Raw genomic sequence first — 27,660 nt, forward strand, 5'->3', positions numbered from 1 at the left:
TGTTTTCTCGGTTGGAAACGAGAACACTCGATCATTGGCTCCTGTTTTGGGTGATTTAGTCACAAGCTGGTGTGAAACACCAAAGACCTATTAAGGACTCACTGGGATCTGATCTAAGCTGGTCACATTTGTAGCAGTGTTAATGTTGTAATGTGTCATAATACAGAGCTGCCTACTCAGCTCACATCATCTATAAGCGGAGTTTTTGCTTCAGTCACTTTGCTCCTCAACATTGTTTTCTGCCCATTGGAAGGTAGAGATGTTAAATATTTTGATCCTTGTAAATGTTAACTCACTAAACTAATAAAATATTGTATAAAGAAGGACAAATGGATTTGCTGAATATACTGTTAGCAAGCAATGTGTAATTTGTCCAAAAAATGGTATCACCATGTGATTGATTAAGAGCCATAATTTATGGTTAAGCACAAGACTCCTCCAGGCCACTAGAGGGCAGCCAAGCAGTGTTTACACTGGAGGCTGAGGTTTGAAAAGTTAATTGATTGTTGTAGCAAAAAACCCGAGGGGGGAAGCAAATGGTTTTTGACTGCGCTCGAGTTTGTGTTGTTTATGTCAAACTTATCGGAAGTAACGGACTATTTACTGAAGTGAAATGCGGTAAGAAATAAAGCGCATAGTGAAGTTGAAAAGTTGGAAAAAACTGGATTAGTTTTTTCGTGTACACGTCCAAACAATAGGCCCATTATCAGCCAGTAGTGGATTAAGTGTAGGACTCTGGGGTTGGGGTTTAAGTCAGAAACTCACATGACTAGTGTCTGTTAACGCCTGGATACTAACCTGTCGTTGGATTGGACTATTTGGCCCTGTCCTCTTTCTCCAGTGAATGGTACTAACACATTCAGAGGCTCCAGTCTCAAGGTGTGAATGGGTGTGAATCTTCTTGTCGACAGATGTTAAGACTGTGTTGTAGATTGATGGCCAGGTTATATCTCAATCTACCTCCAATGCTCAGAGAAGGGTTCTCCAGTTTGACATAGATGACTTCCTTTAGGTCTTCTTTGGTTAAAATGTGGACATTGTTGTCTTCAAAGGAGTGTCCTAAGACACAGATGTGCTTTTTTGTAAACCCATGCTCCTCCACCAGTCCTTTAGAACTGAAGAAGCTTCCTGGATGAAACATCTTTGAGGAACTCTACAATTCCAGTTACCTTTCTTAAGTGTTGCTTATATATGCAGTACAACGACTGGATGAATGAGAACCTTTTTTACTCTTGAATTATTCATTGTCACAGGCCATCCACTTATCCCTAATTTACACAATATTTACCTCCTTCTCCTTCTTCTTTTACATAAAATGTATCATTTCCTTGTAAATCTAGCAAGTACCTAGTGAAGTCCTCGTTGATTACGCCATAAACATCCATGTGTAGGAAGCTCGTTATCTTACGTTTTCCTCAAGAGGTCCCAGGTCTCATCTTAGGTCCCCTTTCCCAAGCATCCTATTTAGAATAAATCCTGAATTGTATGCAATCCAGCGTAGTACCTTAGTAGGAGCCTTCAGGTCGATGTATTTTTATTATTTCAAAGCAGATCTTAAGACATACTCGTCTTCCATCCCCTTGTACAGAAATGCCAACACAACAAATCATTCTCACTGCTGTGCTCCGAATTTGACGCCTCACCCCGACAATAATGATGTTGGTGCAATCAACAAAATATATCTGTAATACAGCTCCTGTTTTCCAAGAAAATATTTCTCTGAACTTTTTCAAGAATGGGAATTCATTTTTTTTTGTGTGAACTTTTTTCGATTGAACATCTGCTATCTAAAGTCTCTGAAGTCCTTATCTCCCTCAGTGTTACCCTTCGGTTCCTTCTGCTTCCCTCTCCCATCTACCCACCACCACCCTCCAACTCATTCTGCTTCCACTCTACAGCCTCACAATGCCTGCTGGGAATGCGAGAGTTGTGAATTCAGACTTTACCGTTTAGCTCCCATCTGCTACAGGAGTTGAGTTCCCTATTGAAGCACTGTTGTTATCCTGTCCGCATCACATAACTGCAAGTGCACACACACACACATTCGCACACACACAAACCATTTTTCTTGCTTTTTGTCCTCATTCTCTCTTGCCGGTCCTCTCCCCTGGAGACACACTTAATATGTTACCCTTGAGAACTTGCAAGCCAGTTTGATTTTGCTCGACTGACAACTTTTCTTTTTTTTTTTTTTTTTTTTTTTAAGTTTGTGGCTTGAACAAAACAACGCCCGGCTGCAGCTTGTAGGTTGAGCCGCTGAGTCCGCGCCTCAGTAGGGAAGGCCTCTTCCTCGCTTCAGTATTAAATTGTCAAGAAGTGGCTGTGACATATATTAATTTCACCTGGGAGGTCGTGATGGATGAAATTTTCTTTATGATTTTCCCGCCGTCCTCCTGGTGGGAACGTGCTGCCAGAGAGGAGTTTAATAAGCTCGGAAGCCGGCTGTTCCTGCCGGCAACGTTTCCACACAGCGCAGTGGTGCTGATAAAACACCTTCGATAAATAACATTTGCTGCGGCGGCCTCATCCCTGTGTGTTTTGAGCGTACACACAGCTGGTTGCTGCACGCGTCGGCACATATGCATTATTTCTCGGTATGATAACAAATATCAGTCATCAGACAGTTACAATTACAGTCTTTCACTGAAATAGGTAAATTAAGGAATTTTAACGTTAAAGGCCTTCTGTTGTGTTTAGAAACTCCATTTAAATACAACTGCTGTCAGTATTTTCTAATGCACATAAATAAATAATAGATTGGAAGCATGATGTCCAGTATCAGTATATATATATATATATATATATATATAAACAGTTTTAGGCTCATTAAAGCACCAGGCTATTGTTTTAAGACAGACTTGGAAAGTGCACATGCCTTCCAGTAAATGTATCTTGACCTGGAAAGTCCCCACAGATACAGTGTTTCCCACAAAATTTCATAAGAACCTGTCTTGCGTTGTTGTTGTTGTTGTTGTTTTTGTTATTTAGTTTTAGTTTTAATTGTGATCCCATCCCAGCTATAAAAACTATTTAGTATATGGCAGATAGATTATGTGTTTTATATCAGTCTGTCTTTGAATTACCATAATAATGCTAATACTGGATTTACCAACAAATAGCATCAGCCTGTGCAGTAGAGATCGACCGATATGGATGTTTTAAGGCCGATACCAATGGCCGATATGTGATGCCGATTTAATTTAACCAAACACATAAACATTTATTCAACTCAAAGAATATTTCAGGCTCCTGTGCATACAAAATAAAAAATAAATGGGTAAAAAGAGGTAGACCACTGCCAGGGGCTATTCTAGGGTCAGGGGCAATGTATGGGCTGCATGGTCTGCAGCGTCTCTAGCAGCACAGGGCTGCCTGTGGATGTGCCTGTCTGTAAATTTTGCAGGCGAAAAAAAATCTATATATATAAATGTATCAACGAATGTACCCGCAGTGTTTATTAGAGAACAACACAAATAGCTTCACATGCTACATGAGTTGTCTGTGGGGGTTATGTGGGGATCATGTGCCCATAATCTGAACGGCCTTTCTGTGTAGATGCATGTGTTGATGTTTTTAACTTTTTTTCACCTTGTATCTTTGTGTCTAAGGTGATGGTGTTTGTGCACGCCCGTAACGCCACAGTGAGGACAGCTATGGGGCTCATCGAGATGGCAAAGAACCACGGAGAAATATGTTTCTTCCAACCAGACCAGGGTGCAGACTATGGCCAGTGTGAAAAACAGGTAAAAAAAAATATATATTTCACTGTAACTGAAATTATTCCAATTCCACGAAATCCAATAACAATCTACATGCTCCAAAACATGGTTTAGAATGTTACCTGTTTGACATGTTTCTGGCTGACACATAGCAGAAGATGAAGAAGAGTTTGTTTTCCTTGCTGTTGACTTTATTGACACCAGTGAATTCAATAAAAAGGGATGACTGAGATGGAAACACGTTTTACAGCGACGGAGCCCAAATCGCTTCTGGCTTCCTTAATCATTTTCATACTCTTTTTTTTGGGACTGTTGTATCTTTGCTGCTGTTGTGTCTGATACAGTTGTGTCTTACTGGCAAACATGAGCAGAATGGATTTATCCCAACCGGGAACAAACAGTCAGATGAAGTGTCTACATGGAAATGAGCGATAAATATTTTGCTATTCCCTTGATCGGCAATTTCTTCCGATTGTGCCAAATCAGGACAAATCAATCCAGTCTGAGGCAGTTTTTTTCTTTCCTCGTTCAGATGGTGCTGTTATTGTGATTATTAGCTGTTTACTAGTGCCCATCTAAATGCAGTAGGCGTTATCTCGCTTCAGAAGATGTGAGAAATCACACGAACGAATCCACCGTAAGTCAATTCCTTAGTCCGTCAGAAAGTTTGACAGGACAGCCTCCATTGTAGCCTTTCACCACGCGCATGTACGCAAAAGATTAAAAACAACACATCTAGCACTGTTAGAGCATGTGATGAGGTATTTTTAGATGAATCATTGCAGCAGTTTCCAGGTTCAAGAGCTGAGGCAAAAAAAGCATATCAGCATATCAAAAGAAATGAAATACTGGATGCCAGAATACCTAGAAGAAAAAAATTATAACGTTCTTCACTGGTACATTTTTCCCCCAGAAAATAATTTGTAAAAACAAAAAAAAACTGACAAGAAAGAACTGTTCTTTATTTAAAAGAGCAACAATAGTGGAGATTTGTGCTGTTGTGGACGATCGCTCCTCCATTCAGACAGCAAATACCTTTAGTGATATCAGTTACTTTTAATGGATAATCTGATGGATTATACCCACAGAGTTCCCTATTTCAACCTCAGACTTCCCTGAAGAACTGAAGAAGCCAGTTCTCAATAGGTTCAGTTGCTTTTTTAAACACTTTTTGGATATAGTGCTAATGGAGTTTTTATGACCACCTTCCTAATACTCATCAGATTCATCAGAGAATGGACATGGACCTTCTGTTCTGTCAGTTTGGGATTTTTTTGTGTGCATCATTGCTATGGGGTGGGGGAACCTGGTCTGGTCTAGGTGGGTGTTACATGTCTTAGTAACGTCCGCATGAATTAATGCCAGGTCCAAAAGTTTCCCAGCAGAACACTGAATTGTCACAAGATGGTCTATGGTCGTATCTAGGAGACGCTTCATTCCTCTTCTTGAATAGACTTAATTGTGTGGTTTGAGATGTTATGAAATGTTGATTTGCAATGTTGGGAAACTATGGTGACGGTTTAGCGCTAACCCAGCCCGCTAGTGGTTAGTTGATTGCCCTGCCAGCTAGTAGCAGTTTATAAAGGAGCCCCAAAAGTAGCGATTCAAGTCAGTTTAATTTTATTTACATGGCTTCAGTAACAACAGAGCTCAGCCTTTTTTAACTAGAAGAAACCATGAGCAGAACCCGGCTCGTATGAGAGGACTCTCTGAAAAACAGAGAGGAATCAGCAGTAAGAAGGAGAACATACACCTGGCTACACATGCATACATGTAGAATCTCACTGTTACACAAGACGAGATGTAGCTGATGCATGTTACATGAGAGATTGAGAATGAATTTAAACCAGAGCATAGGAGCTTGAAAGTGTCAGTGCATGCAGTAGTTCTAACACAGGTGAGTTAGCTGCCTCATAGGTAGGTTGGAGAATGATGCATGTAGGTAGGAGTGGATAACTTCAGGCCATGAAGACTGGACTGGTTCATGAGACCAGGACCACAGAGGAGTAGCAGTGCAGCTCCGCAGATCAGAACCGCAGAGCTCCAGGCCGGAGACATTCACAAGAACGCTGAGTCATCAGGAGTCCTATGCTCCTAGGATGTGTGGGTACATTCTTCTTTTACCTCTTATGGCATTTTAACATTGCACCAAAATGTTCCACATACAATATAGAATGTTGAGTAAGTCCAGTTTGCAAACTCTAATTATGATACTGTCCAACCTAAAAATAAGTCATGCAGTATATGAAATGTCTGCAAGTGGAATAAGAGCATAAAATTACCATAATGACTCTTATATTGGATTTAGCGACACTGCCACAGCCTGTGAAGTATAGCACTGTGCAAAAGTTTTAGGCAGTTGTGAGGGTGAAATGCTGTAAACTAAGAATGCTTTTTTATTTTTATCAATTTCCAAAATGCAAAGTGAGTGAACAAAAGAAAAATCTAAGTCACACCAATATCTGGTGGTACTACTCTTTACCTTCAAACCAGCATTAATCCTTATAGGTAAACTTGCACAAAGTCAGGGATTTTGTAGGATCGTAGACACAGTGTTCAGCTAAGGAGACTTAGTGCAACAGATGAAATCGGAACAGGAAGATTGCAGTGCCATCAGATATACTGTCTGGAGAAGTCTGGCCAGAAGTGGTCTTCATGGAAGAGTTTCAGCCAAAACTCCATCCCTCTGACATGGAAACAAGGCCAAGAGACTCAACTATGCTCAAAAACATAGGAACTGGATGCAGAAAAATGACAGCAGGTAATCTAGACTGATGAGTCAAACTTTTGAATATTTGGCTGTAGCAGAAGGCAGTTTCCGAAGAGTGTCTGCAGCAACAGTGAAGCATGGTGGAGGTTCCTTACAAGTTTGTGGGCTGCATTTTTGCAAATTTGTTCAGGATCAATGGTGCCCTCAATGCTGAGACACACAGGCAGATGCCTATCCATCATGCAGTACCATCAGGGAGGAGTATTATTGGCCCCCACTACACTAAGGACAAAGACCCCAAACATGAAGTCTGATCTCAACATCATGGAGTGTGTCTGGGATTACGTGAAGAGACTTTCTATGGACAAATGTATGTAAGATTAAATAAAGTATTAATTGTACTAGCTGGCTTTTAAAAGTTAAGCGAGCTCTATATCTGGAGTGTTTTCCTCCAGGTTTTGGCCAACTCTCTTAAAATAACTTTAATCTCTATGGTCTATTCCATAGGTCTTCAATGGGGTTCGCAACCCCTAGAGGGTCTGTGGAGGCACTGCAGGGGGGTCGCAAAATCTTTGGTTAATTAGACATTTTTATATATTGTTTTTTCCCCTAAAATTTAAATATCTTAAAATACACATTAATCCAACACATTTTAGTAAAGGGTTAAGGGATAACTTAATACTGAATGCAAATGATATTTATAAATAGAACTAGGCCGAGTTTAATATAGAACACGTATAATATTATCACTTTGGGGTCTTTGGTCTAAAAAACGTTGAAGAAACCTGGTCTATTCGATTTGTTATGAGCCAAGCCACCATTGTACTAACATTGTTTGGGAAACCCTCAAGTCCTTTTGTACATTAAATACATTAGGAAAATTAATTGTAACCAACAAAGTCATAGACGGGAAAGTTAACAAACACATTTTCTGCTCATTTAAAGTGTGTTGTATTATCACTACTGCTTTAAATACAGTTTTGATATAACAGTGCATGTACAGACGTAAAAGCAGAGCCCCGATAGCGAGTTTGTGCGTCGCGTGTAATTAATGGTCTCTGTGCTGGGAGAGTACACAGAGGTGGGGCTATATTCTCCCCCGGAGGACGGTCAGTCAGACTCCGACTCCCATATTTAAATCTCCTGCAACAGAAGGCGGAGTGATAAATTTAGTAACCTTTTCCTGTTCCCCCGGGCTGAGCCAAGATTGATGCGCCTCTAATCTTCTCTCTATTTAAATGGGGTATGTATACAAATCAGATCACTTTTCATGCTTTGGGAAAGCTGGAAATAGAGACAAGAGATTACGTCGGGTGGGGTGGTGGTGGTGTGTGTGTGTGGAGTCGATGGGGGGGGGGCTAAAAATGGTGCGGCCTGGTTAGTGTTTGAAACAGTACTTTAAAAGCAACTGTCCCTACACTTCATGTACACGGAGGAATCTTGTTGTGTATGCACTAACTGTGAATTAATTCACTCCTAGCTCCGCTGCCTATGTCCCAACATAATGAGTATTATCCACTCCATTAGTTCATCTTTGAGTGTTTGTCAGTCCGGCCTGCTCTGGCAGAGGAAGGGGGCATCAGGCTGACTCTACTCTAAGCCCACACAGAGATAATGCACTGCTTATTTGCACTCTGGAAATTGCCCCGCATTAATATTTATAGGTGTTTTTAATCTCCAATATGCATATGCAGTGAAATAAAGCCCTTTTAAGGTCAGTCATATAATTTAGCATTTATTTATCCAGCTTTAAAACTCACTCTATTTTTCTCCATCCTGTCCGTGTTATTCAATTGGCTTTATCTCTAGGGTTAGAGAGGCTGTCAATCAAGCTTAGATATCTGAATACACCCACTAGAGTCAATTCTTTTGCTAAATACAGTTCTTGGAGAGTTGATTATAAGGTGCTCTTGAGTAAAAATGGACAATTTCAACATTCTCTCCAAATGGGCTTTTCCACAGAATCTATGCGATTTAGGTTAAGACTAACTGTGATGACTCTGGTTTTCCACTGCGCTGGTGTGCTTTGGATCATTACGCCGCTGAAAGATCCCCGGCTGTCACTTCAACTGGCTTCAATTTCTTTTCGTTTACATCCAGAATCCCTCTGTAAGCTTCGGAGTTTGTGATGCCTTCACAAATACCTCAAGTTAACCTACACCATCACACCCAAAAAAAAAAAGAAGGAAAAGAAGAAAGGAACCGAAATGAACAACTTTCCCACAGGTGCAGTTCATCGTCCTCTTGTTCCATCATCAGATCCAAGTTGACCCATCAGAGCCTTGTTAAATCTGGACCCACTTATAGATAATACATATTTGTAAAGCTTCGTTTTGAGATGGTCTGGCTTCATCACGTGTAGGTTTCTGTAGTGTGGTGGTTATCACGTAGGGTTCACATGCGGAAGGTCCCTGGTTTGAAACTGGACCTAAACATTATTATTATTGAGTATTTCCCTCTTATCTTATCTCATCTTATTGTTGTAACTGGTCGTTCTGTTTGCTCTTTAAACGGATCCTTGCTCTTTGGTGCCTGTTTTTCTTCATTTTCTTTTAAACTTACACCGTCGGCCGCTGGCTCTTCTTGGGTGTGCATGCGGGCTTTCTATTTTTTATTTTCTTCATTGATTTATTTATTTATTTATTGCCTGTTTTTGCCAAGTTTAGGACTTTTTAACCTTACAACAAAATGTAGAGGGGCGGCACAGCGGTGTGGTGGTTACAAATGAGGTTTTGATGCTTCCAGGGTTCAAGTTATGATCTGAGCTTCGCGCCGGCCTCAAGCAGAGGTAAATAATGCATTAATAATAACTTAAATCGTGTGATGCTTTCGGTGAGTGAATGAGACTTTGCAGTTTGTTCCAAAATTTGTATCACATCCCTAAGTTCCCATGTCCAGATGCACAAATGAAAAACTAAATGTTTGAAAAAAAAAAAGGAAGACCTCTTTGCAGCATTAAAGATGCATTAAATTGCTGCAGCTTATAGATATTAATTACAAGAAATATGGATTTTTTACACTGTAACATGTGCAGGAAACCGTCTGAACAGAGCTCCTACCTTGAGGTATTATATTCAGAAGCCTATCTGACTTCCATTTTCTCCTAAATCCCGTCTCTCCCCTCTTCATCCTTCTCTTCTTTTTGTCCTTTTTCCCACCCCTCCAGTCCTCAGCCGTGAAACCATGCGGCTGTTGCAAAGAGAAAAAAGGGTAGATTTACTGTGGAGGACAAGAGACACCTTGTGGTCCCTTGGGCAAATGACACAAATCATTTTACGGACCTGTCACGGTTTACTGAGGGCTGCGAGCACCTCTCACACCCTCTCTTTCAGTTTCAAGAATTCAAAGATGTGTCTGCTGAAGTAGGGATTCAGCCTCCTTAAAACAAAATAATTTGGTGATTATACAAAGCCGCAGATAGACAGAACTAATACATGACTTTGCTCGAAAGGACGCTTTTCTCTTTAAACTCGTTTTTGTGCGGCTTTAATGTCGTTCTGTTTGATTCCCTGATGCAGGGACACTGATGCCTCTGGGTGCGAAAGCCTCCAGGGAATCCACAGCAACACCAGACTTAGCTCATTAATGTCTGTTTTCTTTCATTTAGCGCTATTTTTGCGAGTCCGGTCCACAGCCGGTCCTTTTCGCTGCGTCAGATCTGTGACAGCCTGTCACCGTGCTGCTGCACCAGCTCCCTGATTCACTAATCAACAATGAGACGCACCTCAAAGGCTGATGGAGACAGGAGTGACACAGCGGAGTGACAAACACACACACACAAAAAAAAAAGAATAAAAAACAGCTGCCTTAAATAGAAGGCAGAGCTTTGTAGAACGGTGGGCCGGCGTTGAGGAAACTGTGTGGAGTGTGAAGTAGTTCTCCCTCCAGTCTGGCTATTCCGCCACAGCTCATCTGCAGTCTCATAGCCTCAGGGAGCAGCCTTGCATGTTATCATGGCACTGCATAGCAAGTCCATTTTCCTCTTTAATTGCTTCTTCATCAGCGTTAAAACAGCTGACTGGAGTGTTAACTGTTCGCCTGAGCCGACCAGCACGTTCAGCTGCAGAGGACGCGCTTCCTGCGTCAACTCACGACGACGAACATCGGCAAACAACAAACCGAACCCGACACTGCTGCTTCCTGTGTCACGGCGGTGTTACACTTTAAAAAATTAGCCGTGTGCAGAAACGGGATCACTGGATGCGGCTGCATTATGTATGCGTCTCTGCCGGGGCTCATTTGCATCTTTGCCGTAGTTTAAAAAATGTCCTCTGGAAGAATTTCTAACGCGGAGCATCTTGGATACGTTTTATTTTTCTTGCAGCAAAGACATTTCTGCGGTTTTATTGAGGTGTTTTGGTGACATTTTGTCCTTGTTTTTATTCTGTACACTGATCTGCCACAACATTATGACCACCAACAGGAGGAGAGAATAAAATTGACCATATTTTAACAATTCAGTGTTCTGCTGGGAAACATTTGAACCTGGGTTTCATTCGTGTGAATGTTACTGACATGTAGCACCAGGAACCCCCACCCCATAGTAATGACACGCACAAAACAGTTTAGGAACAACTCCAAAAACATGAAGAACAGCACAAGGTGTTGACCTGGCCTCCAAATTCACTAGATTCTATTATTACTGTATTAGTATTATTGGTCATAATGTTATGCCTGATCGGTGTATGTGTAATTTCCAAACCAAAGTATCTTCAGATCATCCACATTTTCTATATATTCTGCTAGTGTACTCACTGGACAGAAAAAAAGACCCAGTACAGATAAAACCGATGCCTACAGGCTTATTGAAATTATATTTTAGCACAGCTGTTTAATGGTGGAAAAAGACAATATAGCTTTAAATACAGCTTTACCGATACACTTTTGTCAACAGAGCAGCTGACAAAAGTAAAGGTTACTACAGCAACTGCGACAGTAAATGCATGTAAACTCAATTTACAGAAGCTCTTTTTAGGCTTTAATTGTCTCTGTGTGTTTTTCTTGCCTTTGCCCCACGGCAGGTTCAGTCATTCTGCAGCATGATTGAATCAGCCAATTAGATGTTTATTTACCAGGTCTGTTAGGTTGCTTTCTGTTTGCAGCAATAGTGTAGGAGAGGAGAGGTTTTAAGGCGCCAAAACTCTCGTTCACTCATCTCATTGGTGATATTCCCTTACAAATAGCTCACGAAAACTGAAACCGACGACTGCAATAGGGAACAATTTCGGGTCCCATTGCTTTTTAGAGATGTCGAAAATGTGGCAAACTTGGTTAATTTGGCTGTGGCTAAGGAGGAAACACATTAGCTGGGGTAAGGCTAAATGAGTGGTTTTAGTAGTTAGTAGTAGGGCTAAGCTAATATCTCGGTTGAAAGTCACACCGTTGTGTGGTGGGAGCATGGAGGGGCGTGATTCAGATTGTAACATCTTACTCTGTCTAATAATGAATGCATGCAAATGTAGCCTCAGAATATATGTCACGAAACTTGTAAAAAGAAAAAATACATTATTCCCGTGTAATTTTGAACCACTGACAATGCTTTGTTTCACAAATCCCTCCCGTACAAGGAGCTAAAATAGATGAGCCTGTTCAGAGAAAGAGGCTGATCATGATGGAAAAGTGCAGCTGAGTAGGTTTGAGTAGAAACTCATCCTCCCCCTCTTTCCCTCCATCTCCAACATCAACAGCGGCGCTCTGAGCACCGAGCATAATGACCATCAAGGGCCACTAAATGAAATCAGCAATTAGACGTTGTGGCTCAATTCTGCAAAGTAAATGAATTGTTCATGTGCCCCTGAGAGTCGATGTGTTTTGGTGGTGGTGGTGCTTTTACGGAGGATGTCTTTTCCCCCTGTTCGACGCGGTGCGCGGGAGTCATTTGCCACATTTTTTTATTTATTTTTTTTGGTGCGATTTTACTCTTTGAAATCTCAGCTTTGAAGCCGACGGTGTGAAACTGCTGCGGCTTTCTAAAAAAAAAAAAAAATGCTTTCGCCTCAGCCGTGTGTTCTACATCTCGAAGCGATCAAGGATTCTCAATGGCATTGTCAAAACTCTAAAAAAAAAAAAAAAAACTCATTTCCACCCAGATGCATTTAGAGAAGCTTTGAACGTCTGGGCTGATTTGCTTTAGCGCCGGCGTTAGCCGATGTTCTCTACAAAGTCACAAACATGATAGACGGAGAGTGGAGCTGGCAGCCGGCTGTCTGTGGACCGGGGCGAGCTCTGCAGCGGGAGCCGCCGTGAGGAGCGGGGCCTAATGGGACCTGATCAGGAGCTTAGGTCACTGCCATCTCAAATACACTCATGGCGCGGCAGACATCAGCACTAACTCACCTTAGATTAGAGGCTGGAGCCGTGGCTGTAACACACTCTGACACCTCAAAGGAGAGCCTCAGCCGTAGCATTTCAATTACCTCCGTTCCCCGGCTCGCACGGATCTCGACAGCGTCGAGCGCGGCCCGGCCCCGAGGACTCTCACCCGGCCAGAGCTCGTCCTGGCTTTCAGATGTCTTTAGAAGGGCTGCTTTTTGTTCTATCATATCCTTTTTGTGTGATTGTCATGTGAAGGGATCACAGCGCAAAGAACGGATTCATAAGTGGAAGTGTGCCAGCATAACCAACCCTCTTCCTTCAGTAGAAAAGAGCTATTATGCTAGACTTGTATAAAAGTTGCCAAAGACTCTGCAAGAGTGAAATATAAAAGGCGGCGATGAATCAGAGCGCTCTCTGTCCTTTCCCGACCACGTCTGACGGCAGATGTGTTGATATGTCCGCGCTTAAAGCGAGGCACAAAAGCAGGCCTTCACAGAGAGGAGGGAGAAGCAATGAGTCATACAGTCACTTTTCCTGAAAAACATTCATTCAAACTGAACCAATTCAGGGTGAAATAAAGGTACTTTCAGGCAGCACCTTGAGGTGATTTTTTTTCCCTTGAATGGGGCAAGCAAAAAGGCATTCCGTGCCGCGGTTCAATCAGAATTTCATCAAGCTTTGCCTCGACGAGTGGTGGGATACCAGCGAGCGATCATGTCCTTGAATCAGCACTTGCAACTCCTTCTCGGTCTGCTTCCGTCAACCCCTCCACCCAGGCTAATGGGAATCTGTGGCAACAAGACTGCAGTGCCAGCGCTGGTCGACGTGAGGAAATACAGTCGTGCAGAAATGCGTTTATGCTGATGGACGAAAAAAAAAGAAAATGTCTAAATACAACCAGTTGTACAACAAGACCAGATACAGCTGTGTGATGCTCGTCTTGTGGATGTGTGATTGAACAAGGCATCCGACTGAGGCACAGGAGACCAGTGTATGTTGAGTCTTGCTGACAACCCGTCAGTAGATATGTAAATAGCCATCATCGGACTTGGCACAGACAAACACTCTTTAGAAGTTGGTGGTCAGAGATCATTGGGATTTTGCGAAATGCATTTTTTTTTTTACAATAACTGAAGGATTCAGATTAGAACAAAATGTCAAATATACACATTTTATAACCAAAAGATTAAAGTTCAGCTTGATCGTGACACTATAATGTTGTACAAAAAACACTTTCCTGGCCAATGTTCAATACCAGAACTCAGTAACACGAGAGAACATTATGACCCTGATGTGTTATTGTGTCCCAGTGGGTGTGAAAGTTGGGGGTATGGAAACTGTCTCTAATGAGGACCGTGAAAAGGAAACAGCTCAGATTAGATCCCACTAGAACACGTTTCCCTCAGAGTTAAAGAGGCCGACATGTGCTGCAAGAAACAACCCTCACTGTACACCAATCAGACACAACATTAACACAACTGACAGGAGAAGTTTGAATTGTTCAACATATTTTAACAATTCAATGTTCAACTGGGAAACTTTTGGTCCTGGATGTTACTTAGATGTGTACCACCCACCTAGACCAGACCAGACCAGTCGCCCCCACCCCATAGCAATGATCCATCCCCAACAGGATGCAGCAGGACACAGACACACACAAAAAAACAGCTGAAGAACAACAAAAAAAAACAAGTTGAACTGGCCTCCGCATTCACTAGATCCCAAACTGATGGGATGAATCAGTGGGATGATCCACAGAAGCCCCTCCCCTCAACCCATAAGATCTATTTCCTGTTTCCAGACACCACAGGACGCCCTCAGAAGGCCCATGTCCATTCTCCGATGAGTCACAACTGTTTTTGGAGGCACAAAGGGAGACCTACACGAGATCAGACACCTGTCTGATCGGTGCATGTTAACCTGGAGGTGTGACTCAAAAACACCGACTGCTGTTTGACTAAGACACAGAGTGATGGAGTCATCACATGACTGTGACCAGATAGTTTGAGATTAGTCGGACAGTGAAGTTTGGGAAAACCACCCAGGAGCACAGCATATGTTGGAACTCTTTCAGGAATATTGTAGTAAAAGTTCATGTGACAACCTCTTTGTCTTTATGTGTAAGTATTGTGGTGGTAAAAAAAAATAAAAAATGAAAAGACTCCGTCAGACCTGCTGCATAGCTTGTTACTAAAGGTCTCTTGCCTCCCACTTTTATCCACAAGGTTTGCATACCAATCCAGACACTCATTGCAACCCAAACAGTCAGTGTGTGTGTGTGTGTGTGTGTGTGTGTGTTTGTATGTGTGAGGCAGACAGCTGCCAGCAGTAATGGGTTTTCTCTTTGTGGTGCTGAGGCCTGCTGGGCACTGACCTCCATTTAGATGCCCAGAGAGGGAGATAAAGCCCTGTGATGAGGACTCCCCTCAAGCCTGGCCAGGTCACTGGCCTGCTGTCAGTCACAGCACACATCTCAATTTGACTGACCGTGTGTGTGTGTGTGTGTGTGTGTGTGCGCTTGGGATTTTCCATGCTGTGTATCTCATGGCTCATGGATGTGGTTCCTGTGTCATTGGATCATGTTAAATTTTTGTAAAGACTATCAAAGAGCTGCTGAGTCAACGACGTTTTTTAAGCTGCTTCTACGTTGTCATGTCCCTGTAAGTGTGTGTTTTATTCCAGATTGTTCTTGTTCCAGTGTCCTTGTTTTCCTTCTCTTTAAAGTTATATTCAACCTGAACTCACATCCGACCTTTGAGAACAAAAAAAAACCCTGGTTGCTTTTCCTTTCACATTCCCTCCCCCTTCATTGAAACTACTTTCTCTGACCACCTCTTTCAGATCCAACGGTCCAGGAACAAGCAGATGAAGGAGATGTTCCCAGAAGGCTTTGGGATCCACCACGCCGGGATGCTGCGCTCTGACCGGAGCCTGATGGAGAGCATGTTCTCCAAAGGCCACCTCAAGGTGCTGGTCTGTACAGCCACCCTGGCCTGGGGAGTGAACCTGCCGGCCCACGCAGTTATCATCAAGGTCCGTCTTTTTGCCTTATTAATTGTTTTGCTTCTTGTCTCTGTCTCTTCTGTGCAGACATACTTATTGTGACTGAGCTAGGATTAAAAGACTCAGCATTATATTATATAACTCCCTAAAATGACAAAACCATCATTATTTATCCTGATCTCATTATTTGTTGGGTACTTTAGTTTTTTAGTTCGGCCCAAGTCTTACCCATTAACATGGAGGGGGGTGGAGCTTATGACGTATACTGCAGCCAGACACCAGGGGGAGCTCTACTTGCTTTGGCTTTGCTGTCATGCCGTCCACTTTAAATACACTCTGTGGTACCTGGTGAATTGTCGACTCCTTCCCCTAATTCAACTAATTTTATACAACAACAATTGATTGTAGCTGGTATCATCGGTGTAAGTGTGTAGTAACAATGACTGTATTTATATCAGCACCACTGTGCTAGTTATGAGGCTCTCACTTGCGGTATCATCGAGGTCTTTACAAGCTTTCTTTTTGGCATATTAATTGTTTTGCCTTTTGTCTCACATACTTGTTGTGACCAGGCCAGGATTACCAGGCTGACAAATCAGCCGCCCTAGGACCCCAAAGGCTCCAACTGCTTTTTGGTGATTTTGTTAATTGCTTAATTTGCTCCCTAATTAACACCACATGGGCAATATTTAAATTGAATTCTTAAGGACATTTCATTTTTGTGTTCTCTCGTCCCAACAGCTCACGGTTATGTGTAGCGTCATTGTTTAAATATTGGCTCAGTGATTGATTAAGATAGCCTTAATCCCACCGGAGGAAATAGTTTTTGAGGCAGCAGGACTCGAGTTGGATATTGATGAGTTTTTATTGCTCCCGGTGCCTTTATCTATTCTGTTCGCCGGGAGGTGATGGTGATGCGACTGTAACAATAGCCTTTCTATCATCTGAAATGGATGAAACAAGAGAAAACACAACCGACATCCTGCTCGGCGGATGGGTAGTGTCGGCATAAAGTGATTCCTGGAATTTAGGCCTATATTGTGCAGGCAGATGTTTCAGCATGTTACTGATCTTTCCACCCTCATTGAAAAGACACACATGTGTCTGGCAGGGTTTTTTTTTGCAAAGCACAGCTGCCATCCATGTAAGGCACTCTCAGACAAATCTGTTTCTCATTTTACCTTTTCTACAGACTTAAGAACATTTTCTCACTGTCCGTCCTCAGCCACAGAAGTTGCACTGACCGTACTCTCTCTTCTTGCTGCTACTTTCCTGCTCTGATATATTATCAGCTGCTAGTGGGTAAATGCTATCAGCGTTACTTTCCTGTCCTTCATCTCTGCAGAACCAGACTCCTTTTTTCAGCTGCACAATTATTGGGCTTTTTGAAGAAACTTTGGACACTTTTTGGCTATTTTCCATACTTTATGGATGTTACGTTGTAAAATAGACTACTAATGCTAGTATGGCTAGAGCTAGCTCGACAACAGTGGTCATGCATGTGATGTCAAAGCTTCCAGTAGATAATTGCCACCAACTGGGATGGACGGGGGAGTACAGAAGGTCTTCAAATGCTCGGCCATTTGCAAGAGTTTCCTCAATTTTATGTTTAATCTACACAGAGAATATTCATACAATTTAATATATGACATCACATACAAAATGAGACACGTTGTTCTCAGTGCTGTGCATGAATGGCAGATCATCACCCTTGGATTTTTCCTTCATTGTTAAAAATAAATTCTAGAGTAGCCACGCTCAATTCTTATCTGATTAGGGTAAAAACAAACAAAAAAAAAAACATTTGGATTTCGTTATGGGGCTTGAACTCAGGCTGGCTTAAAATAATGAATAAACTAACATCAGTAGCCAATCAGAAGTAGCGTGGGGGTGGGTCAAGGAAAGCATGGTTGGGATCCAGCTGCAGCTGATGCTGCATTCAAGACAACTTGGAAAAAATGAGCTCTGAGTTGTCCAACTCAGAAATGACTCCTTTTAGCATAAAAGAAAATAGCTGCTGGACATATTTTAATGTTCAGCAAACGGTGACAATATACCAAACTTATTTTTTCTCCTCCCAGTTAACCTGCAGCATGATATGATACCAGAAGTTTGAGATTTCTGAATTTTGTTAAGGCATCATCTCAGCCAGGGTTTTTCATCAAAGTCAGTATTGTGAGAAAGATGGAAAGTAAATTTATGAAGCTAGGACTTAAAAATAATTTTGAAAAATGTCAGATGTAAATTTTGCAATTTTGAGTTAGAATATTATCTGCCTTTCTTTTTGTGTAAATTGAATTAAATTATATAATTATTTCGACACAAGTTGGGGCAGACTTCAAGGCAAAAAGATTGAGAACCACTGTAATCTTTAGAAAGCTGTTTGTTGTCCCAGTGCAAATTTAAGTTTTATTCTTTTTTTCTTACACTTAGATTTTGAAAATATCACACTAGCATCTTCTTAGTCATTCTCACTTTTCACTCACTGATATGCGATGAATCTTTCCTGAAATGCATTTTTTGTTCCCGAAGTATCGAGTCCTCTCGTCTCTGTAACAGGGAACTCAAATCTACGATGCGAAGCGGGGCACTCTGGTGGACCTGGGCATCTTGGACGTCATGCAGATATTCGGACGCGCCGGTCGCCCCCAGTTTGACAAGTACGGCGAGGGCACCATCATCACCACCCACGACAAGCTGAGTCACTACCTGACCCTGCTCACCCAGCAGAATCCCATCGAGAGCCAGTTTCTGGACAGCCTGGCCGACAACCTCAACGCCGAGGCAAGTCGCACCTTTTCTAAACTCTTTCCTCGTTCTTCCAGAATCCTGGCGTCGCTTTTTTTTTTGCTGAAGAACAAAAAAGTGTTGTGCAGTGGAAAAGTTTGAATGTGTTTTTGAGTGGGAAACTTTCGCCTCATCATTGTCAAAACTGTGCAGGTTTCATCAGATTTCATCATCCGTCGTGATGTTGTAGGGAACCTAATTACACGAGGCCCCTGAATATTACACTTATACGGGTAACAAAATGTCTCCCCTACCCTCCATGACCTATCTGCATTTGTGTGTGTGCTCTGTGTTATTGTGTGTTATATTAGTGTGCAGTAAACTCATCACAAATCTCTGCGTTAACGTACATGTTTACTTCCTGTCATTGTGTATGAATGATGCTCTTCCTACGCTCACATTCCCATGACAACTGCTTCACGGAGCGGTTGTCATAGCTACAGTCATCATAATGTCATCACATCCTACAACTAAAATGAAACTTCTCAGAAAAATGAGACGCTTTAACATAGATAACGTAGCATTATATTAACTCCTTAAAATGACACTAACCTATCCTTATCCAATTATTTGAGCTTCTGAGCTACACTGCAGCCAGCCACCAGGGGGAGCTACATTCAGGTATTTAGAATTAGTAGGACCCAAGAAATATATAAAAAAAACATCTTTGAACAGAAAAAAAATAACATTCTCATGTGCGGACTCAGGGTTTATGTATTAAAAAGTATTTATTTCAATCCCTGAACATGGCTGTGCTAAACCAGAATTGCTAACAATGAAATCCCAACGTCCTCAAATGAGTACTTCCTAATTAGGGATGTTGTAGCTTGTTACTATTAATAGATTTTGTTAATATTTACTGCAAAAGTTAATAAATATCCCATAAATAAACAAGTTTCAATCATAAAATGTCAAGCTTGTACCACAAACCTAAAACTTAACGTCCCCACAAGAGGACACGGGGTCTCTACAGGTTATATCAGCACCATTGCCCCAATTATTGTGTGTAATTGTGAAATCTTTACAGTTCAAACCAGCAATTAATGAATAGAAAATACCCAAAATAAACAGTGTACAGCCCTGTTGAGACTCAGTATAAAGGAAGCTGATGTCAACATGACCAACACCGCCTTGTGTGGTGGGTTCAGAACCACTTCTTTGGTTTTGATATTGTTTGGCCATGTAGTGTAGTAATGTTTCTTTTTCCATTATTATTTGGACATTTACCTGTTGCATTATGGAGGACACTACCCATCCATGGGAACATGAACTGTTCGCCCTCTCTCCCTTCAAACAGAAGGTTGTGTAGCCTCTAGGAAAACGTGCACCATTAAATTATGCCCTTTGTACTTTTGTTTTTGTTGCACTTTGTTTTAAATGCTGCTTGGTTTCTAACAACGTTCTCTGTGGAACAGTATTCCATCTTTCTAAAAACCACAAAATGGCCTTATCTGTGTTTCTACAAATGCAACATTCTGTTATGTGCCTGATTGTAGTTTCCAAACTGGTTACCTACCTCCTACCTCCTACCTCCTACCTCCTGCCTCCTGCCTCCTACCTCCTACCTCCTGCCTCCTGCACAGTGTTGTTCGCTTGGTTGGTTGGTGGGATGGAGCTTTTATTTACCGTGGAAAGCATCACTATTGTCGGCCAATCCAAACATAGACACTCTACACTAACTTCATCATTTTATCACATTTTATTTATTATTATTATTTTTTTATTTTATTGTTATAGCTGACCGTGCTGGACCAGTATACATAGCACACGGTCCCTTTTTTAAAATAATTTTATCAGAGTTTTAATGTGATAGTTTTGTCTTTTAAAGAAATTTTGATATCTATCTATTTTGATATTGTGATCATCTTGTGGACATAAATATGTAAAAGTTGCATATAAGTTATGTAATTTATATCTATATCCCTAAAAGCACAGGAGATCTATTTCATCACATCTGTGCTGAGAAATGGTTAAAAGTGCATTGTGGCTAATAGTTTTTAACAATTGTGGCTTTGTTATTGAACACAACAAATAAAAACGTTTGTGGCTGCACTTCCGTGATGTGTCCACCAGATGGCGGCAGAGACCATTGATATGACTAATGGAGTTTCTTCTTCTTCCCTCTCCTCCCTCAGATTGCTCTGGGGACTGTCACCAATGTGGAGGAGGCCGTGAAGTGGCTCAGTTACTCCTACCTGTACGTCCGCATGAGGGCCAACCCACTGGCGTACGGCATCAACCACAAGGCTTATCAGGTCGGTTGCATCTTCTTTTATTCTGCATGGTAACAATAAATAAAAAATAATAATAAAAAAAAACTTAATGTTGAATGAGTTGATTAAATTGTGTTGCCTGTTACTGCTAATGATGTTGCACCTTCATAAGGGCCTGACAGGTATTTATGAAATGTTCAAAAACCACAAAAAAATGATATGAATCCATGAATTCTAATAACAGAAATCGCAAGACTGAAACTTAAGTTTAGAAAACTTATCTGACATATTCACCAATATTTTATGGACATTTGCAAATGCTTTTTTTACCCAGAACGTTCAAAATGAAGCTGCTGCAAAAAACGTACATAGTGTAAAAGATTTAAACTGTCCTGTCAGTACTTTGGAGCACTTTAAAGTTATTACCTCTGAAAAACAAAAGAAAAGCGCAATGTGAATGCAAATATGTATTCGTCAGTTTCACCCTTTCAAAGTTTCAAAACATATGCGCAGTAGTTTTCTGTGTACAAAGTTTTAAACCTGAAAAAGTAAAACTGACTTTGTGTAGAATTTGAAACTCTAAACTCGCGTTAACTTAAACTCGCGCATTAAAATTGTTTCAGATGGATCCTGGTTTGGAGCTGTACAGGAAGGAGCTGGTGGTGGAGTCGGGCAGGAAGCTGGATAAAGCCAGGATGATCCGCTTTGAGGAGCGCACCGGCTACTTCGCCTCCACTGACCTGGGCCGCACCGCCAGCCACTTCTACATCCGATACAACACCATAGAGGTAGACTCACTGCTCCAGGGCACAACCTCAATTCAGCTGGACTCACTTTTACATTTATTATAAAAGCTTATAATACATATATGCATATAACACTAGCTACAACTCAAACAGCTCTCCTGTGATAGACTGGCAACCTGTCGCTGCAGGAAGAGAGTCACATTAGTTTCATTTTAAGGCAGTAGCAGTAAGAAGAAAACAACCAAAAGAGAAATAGACAAGATATATATATATATATATATTATTGGTTATTACTAAATATTCAATTATTGGTGCCTCCTTGCAGCTTTGTTTTGTTACTACTTTGAAAGAGCATCATGAAAGGGAAAAGTTCAGTCAAATGTGCGAACGTTTCCTCAGTTTCTTAAAGTAAAATTATCATCATCACATCTAAAGAGACGTCAGAGTAACCTAATCATTCCTTCTCTCCCTATGTGAAGACCTTCAACGAGCTTTTCAACTCTCAGCGAACTGAATCCGACATCCTCAGCATCGTGTCCAAGGCTGAGGAGTTTGAGCAGCTTAAGGTGAGAGAGCTTGATGAAGTGCTAGAGGCTAAAGCTGTGGCTGAACCGACACGTCCACCCACAGTTCTATGGTTGAAATTCACTTATCCCCTTAAAACTGTTATAGTTTTTAAAAAAAAAAAAGAGCAGCGCGTCATGCGGGTGGTGTGTGTTTGCAGGTCCGTGAGGAGGAGATGGAGGAGCTGGAGCAGATGCTGTCCGACTACTGCCATCTCCCGGCTGCAGGCGGCGTGGAGAACGGCTACGGGAAGGTCAACATTCTGTTGCAGACGTACATCTGTCGGGGAGAAGTGGACAGCTTCTCCCTCATCTCAGACCTGTCGTATGTGGCCCAGGTGAGAGGAAGCAGAGCAGAGAACGTGTTCACTCTTCACACTGCACAAAATAGACCAGTTTATTCAGACGTGGCATTCATTCATGTGGCTGTTACTTAGACATGTACCACCCACCCAGACCCGACCAGGCACCCCCACCCCATAACGATGACACTCCTGCATCCCCAGCAGGATGCAGCCACGCATACAAAAAAAGACAGAACAAGGTGTTTACCTGGCCTCCAAATTCACTGGACGCCAAACTGATCCATAGAACCCAAAGACAACATACATCAACAAGACATTCTCATCCACAAAGCTGACGCTCACTGGATATTTTCTCTTTTTAAGACCATTCTCTGTAAACCCTCCACATTCAAAGTCACTTAAATCCCCTTTCTCCTCCATTCTGATGCTCGGTTTTAACTTCAGCAAGTTGTCTTTATCACCTCTACATGAATAAATGCATTGAATTGCAGCCATGTGATTGGCTGATTAGCTATTTGTGTTAACAAGCAATTAAACAGGTGTCCCTAATAAAGTGAGTGTATATGATGCATTAACTACAGGGGATCATTTAGAGATGTGCATCACGCCGACCAAGTCCTAAGTACAGTTGAAACCAGAAGTGTAAAAAGACACAGAAACATTTTTTTACTCACTGTCTGAAGTTAAATCAGATTAAACTTCTCCTGTTTCAGGTCAGTTAGAATTACCACAATTATTTTTATTTGCTAAATGCCACGATTACGAGAGAGAGAGTTTCTTAGATAATGTTTTATTACTTTCTTTGAAGTCAGAAGTTTATGTACATACACAAAGATTACTACGTCTTTAATGATGATGATGTTGTGGTTTTGGAAGCTTCTGATGGATTAACTGACAACATTTGTGTTAATTGGAGGCACACCTGTGGATGTATTTTAAGGCCACGCCTCAAGAGAATATTTCTTGAGAGAACTTCTGCTTTCAACTGTAATTATAGTCGTGTTGTTTTGTTTAACTTTAGAGCTAAACCTCTTTAAAACAGACCACCCTGTCCTCTGCTCTGCTGTTTTGTGACGTCCTAAAACTAAACTCCACCTATAGAGACCGTGAACAGGTTTTTATTTTGTTGCTACAGGTTGTCACTGTGGTAAGAGATGGTCAAGTAGCATGAATCCTGTTATTTTTGCAGTTTTCAGAGCTGGCTTTGCATTTGAAACCAGAGGGAAAACAGTGGCGTACCAGCTGAAGGAACCGGATCGCGGTTGAAATGTAGAGGAGTCTTGCGAGGATTAACAGAATCCATGTCAGAGCTCATGTAATCTGCCCAGGGTTCCAGTCCTCGCTGCGTCCAGTCAGACCACCGGCCAGTGTTTAATAGCCTGCCACCAGAGTGCATTCACCAGACAGTCAGATCACATTAACACCTGACTAAATCAATCACAGCCTGACCAGACTTGAGCAGTCTATCAGCGAGCGACACTGCCATCGAACTCCTCCTCCAAAGAACTGACACGGCGATCCATCAGTGCACAGCTGCGGCCAACCTGCACGGCCGAGCCGCACCAGACCTCCTCTTGATCACGCATGATTGATCGCCTGTATAAAGCGCGATGTACCACACAGCTGCTGCAAGTTATTCTGCTCCAGTGCAAATCATTTCCCCCCTTTTTTTTTTTTCATCCCAGATATTAAGTTTAGTGTTAAAGCTGATGCTGTCTTGTCGGAGAACCTCAAAGATTGATTTTAATCCGCTGTAACTTCTCGCAGAACGCCGCTCGCATCGTGAGGGCTTTGTTCGAGATCGCCCTGAGGAAGCGGTGGCCGGCCATGACCTACCGGCTGCTCACCCTCTGCAAGGTGATTGACAAGCGGCTGTGGGGTTTCGCCCACCCTCTCCGGCAGTTCTCCAGCTTGAGCCACATCGTGCTGAACCGCTTGGAGGAGAAGAAGCTCACTGTGGACAAGCTGAAGGAAATGAGGAAGGATGAGATCGGTAAAAAGAACTGTTTATATTCAGGATGTCTAAACTGCACTGGAACACACTCAGAGGCCCCGAGCGTAGATTCTCAGACAGTGCGCAATATTACATTCAAGTCATATTAAGATGTTTTACAACATTTATTGCAGTTTCTTTTTTTTTCGGTTAAAAAGCTTCCCAATGGCACTTTATGCTTCTGCAACAATTTGACGCCGTAACTATGGCAACAGCCCCGATAATACGTGACCACAAGAGCTGTGATTGGTTCGCGTGGTAGTAGCATGTTTCCACATTAGTATATCCCACTGCTTCTCCATCTATGCATTTTATGAATTGATTGTTTTGCATCAATTAAGAGGGGGTTCAGAGATACAAATATTTGTAGGACTCGTCTTCGTTGAAATTCCTGTGAAATTTCAGTGAAAGTTTCAGTCGCCATTGTTGAAAGTGGAAACTAAAATGAACCCGACTGGCAAAAAGCTACAGCGCCCACTAGTGTTTGGGGGGTGTCGTTACAGAGCAAGCCAGACTGAATAGTAGTGATGTTCGATACCACCGATTTACCTTCAGATCCGACACAGATACTTTGTGTTAATACACCCTAATGTGTCTGATAAACCTGAAAAAAGTAGTGTATTTAAAATCATAGCTTCATAATAAATACAAGGCATCAGAGTCATTTATTTATTTATTTTAAACTCTGAAGTATATTCAGGTAGAGGCCTCATCATACACAATATGTGAATTACTACAATAATAATACCATTAAAATAAATCATTGTTTAACTATTAGGAACTACTATAAAATGAAAACTTTTCCATCTCATTATAAATGCCTCGTATTCTGTGTTTCACAAGGTTTGTTGTGTTCTTATAAGTCAGTAATTTAATTACTTTCCACTGTGTTCCTACATTATCGCGAATGACCGAAATATCGAAAGTATCGATATTTCGATTTGAGAATCCATTTTAGAGCATAAAGACCTGGTATCGGAAGTATCAATATTTCCGTATTGATCGGCACATCATCACTACTGACTAGTACTGGCTCACCTTAGGCTACATGCATGGATTAACAGCGTCTATGTCCCGCAGTACCTTAAATGAGCCTTTAGTGTGTATCCTGGAGCTGTTTATATGTGGTTTTGATGCTTTTGTTTGTGAATTTACTCTAATCTTCATGCTTGAGACCACATTTGCTTTGCATTGTTCACAGGTCACATGCTGCACCATGTCAACGTCGGGTTGACCGTCAAACAGTGCGTCCACCAGATCCCCGCGATCACGATGGAGGCCAGCATTCAGCCGATCACACGCACCGTCCTGCGCGTTCGCCTCGTCGTCACGCCTGACTTTCGCTGGAACGACCAGGTAATAGTGACGTCCGATACAACCGATTTGCTATAGGCTACCGAGTAAAATACAGACATCCTCATGAAACTCAATGAAGTCAAACGCAAAGTATTTTGGAGCCTTTAAACTGCAAAACAGGAAGTCCTGAGATCTGGGATTTTTGATGTCACCGTGTTTCTTCTAGTCTCTTTAGCAGCGCCCCTTCTGCATTAAAGAATCATTTCTAACACAGCAATGAAAAGCTTCCCCTCTTACCTTCTTATTGTTTGAGCCGTGGAATCTCCATCTGTCCTCGAGAGCCAGGGCCCCGCCAGCATGTCTTACCTCTGTGGGCAGAGAAGGCCAGAGGGGATCATGGGAAGCTTAAGTCCAGAGCTTGTCATGGAATCTGTTGCGGAATAGGAAGCTCATTGTAGCGCGGCCGAATATGAAGATGAATGTTTATGTCCGATTAGCGATGCATGCTCCAATCATGGGAGAGTGGTAATGGAACACTGGCTGGCTTAGCTCTGATCCGGCTGCAGAGCCAGGACACATGTATCGACACATGAGCCGCCTCCCTGATGGCCCTCAGGAAACAGACCACACTGGATCATGATGATACATAGTGCCACTCCACTCTTTCAGCGTTGTTATTGTTCTGTCAAATTGGCAGTGGTTTTTAAACTCTTTAGTTTATTGCAGGTTAGAAACCTCCAGTTCTCTGCTTGCACACAGTTTTTTTAAGGGAACGTGTCAGATAGATTGTTCCAGGCGTCTTGAAGAACGTGCCACTCCCCATTCAGTCGGATCAGACTGGCTCTCTGAGGGCCAACACCATGTGTTGCAGGAGTCCTTATTGTTCTTGTCGCTGAAGAAACTAAATGACAGAAACCATCCATGAAAAAAAAATATTTGAGGTGTGTTTTAGTATTTTAGTTCGGCCCAAGTCTCATCCACTAACATGGAGGGGGTGGAGCTTATGAACTGTGCTGCAGCCAGTCACCAGGGGGAGCTCTACTTTCTTTGGCTTCACTTTAGATCAGGGGTCAACGTTTTTCAGGCTAAGGTACACATGCACTGTTTGCTTCTCTTCTGCTAATTTTGCAGCGTCCTTCTGGATTTTATGTGGGGACTGAATAGGCTCTCGGCCAATTGCAGGGAACCTGCCAGAGTTGGCGTTCACTATGCTGCCTTGTGATTGGCTCAGCAGCGATAAGTACAGGAGGCTTTGATTGACAGGTCTCGGCTAGTGCAGCGCTATGTGTGAAACGGTGCACCATTGAGACAGCTCCTGTATCGATACATGTGCATGATGAATGAAAGTTAATGTCTTAATATATATATATATATGTGTCTAATTAACCAAAGATTACCTGCAGTACCTGCACAGACTCTCTAGGGGTCATGGACCCCCTGTTGAAGACCTACACTGTAGAGGAACCGTTCTGCTGTCCATCTTTATACTGCATCAATAATCCACAAATTGCAGGAGCTAAAGCTCAGAGTGAATTAAAACACTATACTTTTCTTTCTCCGTGGTTCAGGTGCATGGGTCAGTGGGTGAGCCATGGTGGCTGTGGGTGGAGGATCCCATCAATGACCACATCTACCACTCTGAGTACTTCCTCCTCCAGAAGAAGCAGGTCAGTGTTGTGTCTCGAATCGTATCCGACTCAAAGAGGACACTGTTTGAGTGTGTGTTCCTCCCCCCTGTAGGTGGTGACAGGAGAGCCACAGCACATAGTGTTCACTATCCCCATCTTTGAGCCGCTGCCCTCCCAGTACTACATCAAGGCGGTGTCCGACCGCTGGCTTGGGGCTGAAGCAGTCTGCATCATCAACTTCCAGAACCTCATTTTACCCGAGAGACACCCACCGCATACAGGTACACAAACACATACATCCCTGTTTTTACTCAACTTTATTTGAACTTAAAACACTGGAGGTACTTGTCACTGAGTTTCACTGTTTCCTCACAAATCCTGT

At 42.1% G+C, this 27,660-nt stretch overlaps 1 protein-coding gene across 2 annotated transcripts in view; it reads left to right on the plus strand.

Moving 5' to 3' along the window:
- Positions 1-27,660, plus strand: part of ascc3 (activating signal cointegrator 1 complex subunit 3) — a 136,574-nt gene that overhangs the window by 80,249 nt on the left and 28,665 nt on the right. For both annotated transcript variants that reach the window (XM_047599248.1, XM_047599249.1), the window contains exons 14-24: positions 3,609-3,743; positions 15,586-15,777; positions 18,307-18,531; positions 20,670-20,789; positions 21,371-21,535; positions 21,973-22,059; positions 22,218-22,394; positions 24,129-24,354; positions 25,556-25,710; positions 27,219-27,317; positions 27,391-27,559. In XM_047599248.1, coding sequence (XP_047455204.1) covers positions 3,609-3,743; positions 15,586-15,777; positions 18,307-18,531; positions 20,670-20,789; positions 21,371-21,535; positions 21,973-22,059; positions 22,218-22,394; positions 24,129-24,354; positions 25,556-25,710; positions 27,219-27,317; positions 27,391-27,559 — 1,750 coding nt within the window. The remainder of the gene's footprint in view (positions 1-3,608; positions 3,744-15,585; positions 15,778-18,306; positions 18,532-20,669; positions 20,790-21,370; positions 21,536-21,972; positions 22,060-22,217; positions 22,395-24,128; positions 24,355-25,555; positions 25,711-27,218; positions 27,318-27,390; positions 27,560-27,660) is intronic.

The sequence above is a fragment of the Mugil cephalus genome, chromosome 11 (assembly GCF_022458985.1).
Source record: "Mugil cephalus isolate CIBA_MC_2020 chromosome 11, CIBA_Mcephalus_1.1, whole genome shotgun sequence".
NCBI lineage: Eukaryota > Metazoa > Chordata > Actinopteri > Mugiliformes > Mugilidae > Mugil > Mugil cephalus.